Below are 7,733 nucleotides of genomic sequence, written 5' to 3' on the forward strand. Positions count from 1 at the left end.
TAGTTATGGTGATGACTATGATGATGATGATTATAGTAATGATGATGGTAATGGTGATGCTCATAATGGTTATAGTGATGGTGATGGTCATAATGGTTATAGTGATGATTACAGTGATGGTGATGATGATCATGAAGATCATGACGATGATGATGATCATAACTGAAAATCACTCTCTCTAAAACAGAAAATTCCCCAAATTGGCAGAAACAATTTGTACACTTGCCAGTAGTGTGTGAAATGCTACTTGCTCCATCCTCTCTCTGGCAGTTAATATCAAAATGAAAACAAACAACAACAAACAAACGTGTTTATTGTCCTACAGTTCACAATCTCGTTTCATTGTCACCACAGCCACAAAGGCGCCATCATCGCTACCAGCTTCACAGGAAGGCAAGAGAGGCTCACAGACGGGCTGTCACTTGCATGAGGCCACGCAGGAGAGTGTGGATTCCAAGCACTGATGTTATGGGAGGAGCCACATGAGAAGAACCAGGTGAAGAGAAAAGAACCTGCAGAATCCAAACATGGTCCTGGGATGGCATTCTCAACGTGCACCCTCCGGGCTGGTTGTAAATATTAGTTCATTGATTTAGTTATTCAATTATGTTACCTGAGTCTCTGCACTTAGAGCTCAAGGCACAGAGCAACTCACACCAGGGAATGTAGGTGTGATAAAGACGACATGTGCAATACAGTGTAGGAACAAGCATGAGATAGAGTGGCGTTGTGAACATAATCTCTTCATGTGGACTTAGCATTGGGTCATTGAGATGGGGATAAGAGCAGCCAAACATTGAGGAGAGGGCAATGCAAGGGCAAGGGTCACGGTGGAGGAGTCTCCCATGAGAAATAGTCCCAGCCACTGTCATCGCCTCCAGCACTAACAATAAATACAGTTTTGTTTCCTTTAGGTCCTCAGCACAGAGTTCACACAGCTTGTGGCTCCAGCTTTCAGGACCTTCTTTGCCCTCCCAACCTTGCCTCTGTGGTTTGGGTCTGAGGTTGTGTCACCATGCCTGAGGAATGGGTGTGCTCCATCTTCAGTTTATCCCTGGGGACCTTCTCTCACTGTACCACGCCTGAAACACGAACACACTTAGCACCCCCAGGATCAATCCAGACAGGCCCATGGCAATGATATTCTCCACTGTATAATCTGGGACCTGGGTTCCTGGGGACAATGGGAGAAAGTGGTCATGGAGGATATAGCGAGTCACACTCAAATCAGCACCCAGATCAGATGTGTACCCCCCATCCATGGAACTTCCCAGTCCCCAAGGTAATCATGTGTGGTTACTTACCACTTGTGGAATTTGGGGTCTGCACTGATGGGGTGATATTAACAGGATCCCCTGAGAGTCAGAAAACCAGGGAGGGTGAGGAGCTGGAAGTCTTTCAGCCCAGCATGGACTCAGAATCTACCTTACTGTATATCCCTATTCACAGACATGTTTTATTTACATTCACAATGATGCCTTGTACAACTATAGTTGAGGGGGGCCACCCTAGTGTCTCTGATTTCCTCTCACTTATACATTATGTTTGGGGTCTTTAAAAAAAAAGGAGGGTGGGATTTGGCCACACCGTATGCCACAGGCTTAGAGTGAACATGTTCAAATACTCTTGAAGTTTAGCTCTTTCTTGGTCTCTTATCTCTCTGAAGCAATAGCCCAAGCTAAACTTGACCTCCTGAACATTGGAGTTCATCCTTAGATGAAGGTCCTGGATCCATGGATGAGAGGTGGGTGTCCAGGGGATCCTGAGGGTCAGAAATAAACCAGTCTTTGCCCAACCTCAGCCAGTTCACCTTAATCCTGAGTCTGCAGTGATTTTCTTTTGTTATTTCATGCATTCATTCATTCTCCAAATAATTGTGGACTTTGTAGAAATAGATTTATGTATGGATGTATATACATTTATGTGTGCCATGTATATCACATATGCATTTACATGAGATATATTATATATTTACATGTAAATTTATAAATAATATGTGTATAATGGACATATATGTATACAATATAGAGTACATGCATTATATAAAATATATAAATGTAAGGAGACATGTATAAAAACATGTACATGGGTGTGTGTGCACATACCTACCTACATGTGTCTCAGTAAAAAAAGATAAAGTATAATTAATATTATTAAGTAAAATATGTAGCAGATAAGTTAGATCTATAACAAGAAAAATATACAATACAGTTAGGATTGGTCAGACACTTAAAAAATTATGAAAGGTGTTATAAGGACAGGGTCTATTTGAATAGGGTCACCAGCCAAGGTTTTATCTGGAGAAAAATTTTTCAATCACAACCTGAGGGGTAAAAAGGAGTGAGCCATAGGAAGAAATTATGAATCTTTATCACATAGTAAGTGTCCATGTCCTCCACCTAAGCTATTTCATTCTAAAAATGTAACCACGATTTAAGGGATTGTTGTTTCCACCTACATCTGTGCTTTAGGTATGTATGGGGATACTCATTGAAGGGTGGTTTGAAATATAAAACGGTTGGAAACAAACAAAATACCAAATTTTAGGGTGTTGGATAATAGTGATAGTTTCAAGCATGGGAGTACTATACAGCCATTAAAAAGTCTACAGTGGATTCATATGTACTGATACCAGATCATTCTTTAGAATTCATTGATTCATTTTTTAAATGTAGATCAGTTTATGCCCTGGCCAGTGTTCTTCAGTGGTTAGAGAATTGGCTCACACACCAAAGGGTTGGATGTTCAATTCTGGGCTCTGGTTGGGGTGTATGCAGGAGGCAACCAATCTATGTGTCTCTCTCCCATCCATGTGTGTCTCTCTCCCCCTCCCTCCATTCTATTTTCTCTAAAAATCAATGTGCTTCTCTCACATCAATGTTTCTCTCTGTCTTTCCCTCTCTCTTCCACTGTCTCTAAAAGATCAATGGAAAAATATCCTTGGGTGAGGATTAACTAAAAAATAAGAAGAAGGAGGAGGAGGAGGAGGAGGAGGAGGGGGGGGGAGAAGGAGAAGAACAAGAGGAACAAGAAGAATGAGAAGAAGAAGAAGAAGAAGAAAAACAAGAGGTAAAAGAAGAGGAAAAATAAAGAAAGACCTCTTTGTCTTTTCTGATGCTGATGCATTCCACACGTGGGAATGAAAGCCCACTCGGAGACAGTGGTGTCTGGACTCAGAGGAGGGCAGAGGAGGGAAAGACGGACAGATGTGGTTCATTGGGGGAGGTGATCCAGACACCGGGATGGATGGAATGGGGTGGGAAGGAAGGAAGACACCATGGACAGCTCCTCACCTTCCACCTTGAGCTCCAAGGGGTTGCTGGGACGCGACAACTGGACCAGAGTGCTGCTGAGTGACCCATAGCACCTGTAAGTGCCCCTGTGGTCCAGGGTCACGGGACTCATGGGGAAGTTTGCCTGAAACACCCCGTCTTGGTACTGGGACCTGAGGTGCAGAGGGGGACTGACATCCCCCTCCTACATATCAAACAAGCTCCCAGTCTGACACCACAGGGTCACATTCTCTCCTGGGGCCACGGTGGGGCCTGGGTGGGCTGACAGAGTGGGCAGCGTGTCCTGAGGGAGTAAGGCTGGGAGAGACACATCCACGGTGTTAGTGCAAACTCCTTCCTTGTTCCCCCTTCCCTTGACCTCAGCAGAGATGCCACTCGGGGCCTCTACTCAAGGGTGTTCATTGCTCCTTCTGTTCCCATTGTTCTAAGATCTTCCCATCCCTCATCCCATCCCTTCTTGTCTGTACTCGCTGCCCCCCATTGCCAACAGGATGCCAAGTCTGCGTGTGAGCTGGGGACGGGCACCTTACCTGTCACCAGGATGTCCACAGGGTCACTGGGTGTTGACCACCCAGAGGAGAGGTTGTATCCACCGTAGCATCTGTACCGGCCCCCGTGGGAGACACTCACCCGGCGCAGGGAGAAGTCTACCTGAGAGAGCCCAGCCTGGGGCTGCCGGACAAGTTGCTGGAGGAGGTCCTGTTCCCCCGTTTTGAAGAGAGCGAATCTGTCATAGTTGACATCAGACTGACATCGTAGAATCAGGGTGTCTCCAGGGGCCACCACAGGACCTGGCAGGACTGAGAGGGACGGTTTCCTAGAAACACCTGGTAAAAAAGGAGGTGGTATTTGCTAGAGGATTAGGCTCTCTGCACTCCCCTCTGCCCTGGGCCTCTCCACCACAGAGTCTTCTGTGTTGCAGGCTCCTGGAGCCCTGAGTTTTCTCGCTCCAACCTCATCCAACCTGGTGCTCCACCTGAGATCAGACTCCTCCCCACCTGCCTGGAGACCCAGGGGATTCTGGGGCAATGCCGAGACTGTCTCACCCGAGATCAGAAGCTCCACGAGGCTGCTTGAGGAAGACCACGCATGAGGAGAACCTGAGAAGACACCGTAGCACCTGTATGTCCACCAGTGAGTTGGTCTCACGGGACCCACAGTAAAGAGGGCCTGGAACCACCCGTCGTCTCGGCGCTGTGAGTCCAGACGTTGGTGGTGGCCATTTCGTCCTTCGTCACACAGATAAAACCAGTCAAACCCCTGCCATGAGCCACACTGCAGGGTCACACTCCCTCCGGAGGTCACGACGGGTCTTGGCAAGGTGGAGAGGGTGGGTGGGTCAAACATTCCTGGAAAAGAACAAGAGGGAAGGAACTGTTAAAAGAGGAGAGGGTGCTGCCCTAGCCATTTTGGATCAGTGGATAGTGCAGTGGGCTGAGGACTGAAGGGTCCTGGGTTTGATGCCTGTCAAGGGCACATGCCTATGTTGTGGGCTCGATCCCCAGTAGGGGTTGTGCAGGAGGCAGCCGATCAATGATTCTCTCTCATCATTGATGTTTTGATCTCTCTCTCTCTCTCTCTCTCTCTCTCTCTCTCTCTCTCTCTCTCTCCCTCTCTCTCCCTCTCTGATATTAAAAAAAAAAAAAAAAAAGAGGAGAGGGTGCTTGAGGACATTATACTAAGTGACATGGGCCAGTGACAGAAGGACAGATGCTGCATGATCCCACTGCTATGATGCATCCAAAGAGTGAAGCATGCCCTCACTGGTGTGGCTCAGTGGATAGAGCGTCGGCCTACGGACTGAAGGGTCCTGAGTTTGATTCCGTTCAAGGACACATGCCCGAGTTGTGGGCTCGATCCCCAGTAGGGGGCATGCAGGAAGCAGCCCATCAATGATTCCCTCTCATTCTAGATGTTTCTTTTTTAATATATATATATATATATATATATATATATATATATATATATATATATTTCTTTATTGATTTCAGAGAGGAAGGGAGAAGGAGAGAGAGAAACATCAATGATGAGAGAGAATCATTGATCAGCTTCCTCCTGCATGTCCCCCACTGGAGATCGAGCCCACAACCCAGGCATGTGCCCCTGGCTGGAATCAAACCCAGGACCCTTCCATCTGCAGGCTGGTGCTCTATCCACTGAGCCAAGCCGGTTAGGGCTCATCATGGATGTTTCTATCTCTCTCTCTCTCTCTCCCCCTCTCCCTTCCTCTCTGAAATCAAAACAAATATTTTTTAAAAAACACACACACAGGAGTTCTCCCATGCCTTTCCTTTACCCCTGTCCTTCCCACACAGGCACATATCTTCTAAATGGCAAGGGACCCCTCAAGACTTGCAACCAGGGGAGCAATGGGCAGTGGCCGCTCATCCCAGGCTCACCAACCCCCTGAACCCCGAGACCCCTTTTCTCTGACTTCCCAGTGAGCCAAGGCAGCCCAGCCTTGGGCTCTCCTGTTGCTTCTTCGATGTCCTTCCCTGTTTCACGGTCCTAAGTGTGCGGCCAATCAATTTTCACTTGCTTTTCTAAAACAACAACAACGGAAGGAGAGGACCAACGCCCTCCCGCCCACCCACCCCCCGCCATGGTCCACAAGGCTTGGCCGTGGGAAAAGCGGGCCCTCCTGGGCACACCCCCCCCCTTTCACCTGTGCCCGAGGAAGTGTCTGCTCACCTGTGACCACCAGGTCCAGCGGCTCGCTGGGCGCGGACAAGGCTCTTCGGCTGTCATACGTGCAGTGGTACCTCCCAGCAAGGCCGTGGGTCATGCGTGGGATGGGGAACTCGGCCTTGTCTCTGGGTCCCCGGGGGAACACAGTTCTCCAGGGCCTTGGAGCCCACTTCTGGTGCAGGTGGTACCGGTTCGCCACCCAAGACCCGTGACACCAGATGCTCACGGGCCTCCCCACGGCGATGACAGCGCTCGGCGCCACCCGGATGGTAGGTTTGGGCAGAGCCTCTAGAAGAGAGTCGGAGGTTGCGGCCCCCTTATTCTCCGTGCCTCAGTTTCCCCCAACGATCAGCCTCCGGGCTCCTCACGCATGTGCCCTGTTCATCAGCTCGGAATTCCACTCCTCCCTCCATCCCCCAGATGCCCCGGGAGGGGTCCCACATTGTCCCCGGGGAGGAGGCAGGACCTGGGACTCCAGGGGGTGGTGGGCTCACCTCTATTCCAGTAGACCTTCCGGCCCAGACACAGCCCTGGAAGAGAGATCCCGGTAAGACTGCTGGTTCCTGAGCAGAAGCCCCTTCCCCGAGCCTTCCAGCTCATGGGATCTTTCTTTTTTTTTTTTTAATCCTCACCCAAGGCTACTTTTCCATTGATTTTTAGGGAGAGTGGAAGAGAGAGAGAAAGACAGAGAGAAGCATCGATGTGAGAAACACATCAATTGGTTGCCTCCCGCATGAGCCCTGACCAAGGCCTGACCCGGGAGGGAGCCTGCAACTGAGGTACATGCCCTTGACCGGAATTGAACCGGGGACCCTTCAGTCCACAGGCCGACGTTCTATCCACTGAGCCAACCGGATAGGGCCAGTTCATGGGATCTTTCAAGAGATCACCTCCCCCGGGGGTGTTTATCCCTGTCCTCCCCAGAACTCACCAAGGCAGAGAAAGGCCGTAGAGGTGGTGGTCATGGCACCGCCTCCCACTGGACAAGGTTGTGCAGCGGGACAGAACCAGGCAGCCTGGCAGAGCAGACAGACCCACAGGATGTGGGCAGAGGGCAGCGTTCCCATGCCTGAGCTCCGAGAGGGCGAGCGGCTCCCGCCCTGTGGTGCGTGCGCCCGAGGGCTCCCCTGTGCCCCGCAGACAATGGAGAGCAGACCCGTGGTGCCCTCCGTCTGGAGCTTGAGCCTGCCAGCCTTGACCTCTCCCTGGAGGAGACCCGGGTTCCGGGTTCCGCTCCTGAGTCAGCCTCATGGGTGTGCAGGGGGAGGGGAGATACCACTTCTCATTTCTCAGGAACTCCCTAGATGGGAATGCCTTTCTTTCCGGCAGCCAGCCATCTAGCCAATATCCCTTTGAATCCTGGGATGTTTGCCAGGCGCGGGACATCCATCTGTGAACCAGACAGATGGGGTCAGAGTGCTGGCTGAGGTCGGGTCATCAGAAGGCAGATGGTCAGTAGCTCATGGCACAATGCATTGCTCGTTCAAAAAAAAAAAAAAAAGAGGAATACACAAAAATATAAACATGTATGACAGACAGCTTTGGCCGGTTGCTCAGTGGTTAGAGCGTTGGCCTGCGCACCGAGGAGGTGTGGGTTTGATTCCCCGTCAAGGGCACATACCTGGATTGCAGGTAGCTCTCCACCCTGGTTGGGGCATGTGCAGGAGGCAACCAATCAATGTGCCTCTCTCACATAGATCTCTCTCTCTCTCTCTTTCTCCCTCCCTCCCTCCCTCCCACCTTCCCCTCCCC

The 7,733-nt window shown here is 50.1% G+C and overlaps 1 protein-coding gene across 1 annotated transcript; it reads right to left on the minus strand.

Annotated features, from left to right (window-relative positions):
* Positions 1-319: 319 nt before the first annotated feature.
* Positions 320-6,946, minus strand: LOC308235309 (leukocyte immunoglobulin-like receptor subfamily A member 6; the record flags this gene model as incomplete). Its single annotated transcript, XM_080644067.1, has 9 exons — positions 320-381; positions 1,073-1,174; positions 3,294-3,367; positions 3,482-3,590; positions 3,824-3,944; positions 4,452-4,642; positions 5,985-6,269; positions 6,476-6,511; positions 6,913-6,946. 9 exons carry the CDS (start codon positions 6,944-6,946, stop codon positions 320-322), a joined length of 1,014 nt encoding a protein of 337 aa, XP_080500193.1.
* Positions 6,947-7,733: the final 787 nt, after the last annotated feature.

Source organism: Plecotus auritus (assembly GCF_963455305.1).
Source record: "Plecotus auritus genome assembly, chromosome: 10".
Lineage (NCBI taxonomy): Eukaryota > Metazoa > Chordata > Mammalia > Chiroptera > Vespertilionidae > Plecotus > Plecotus auritus.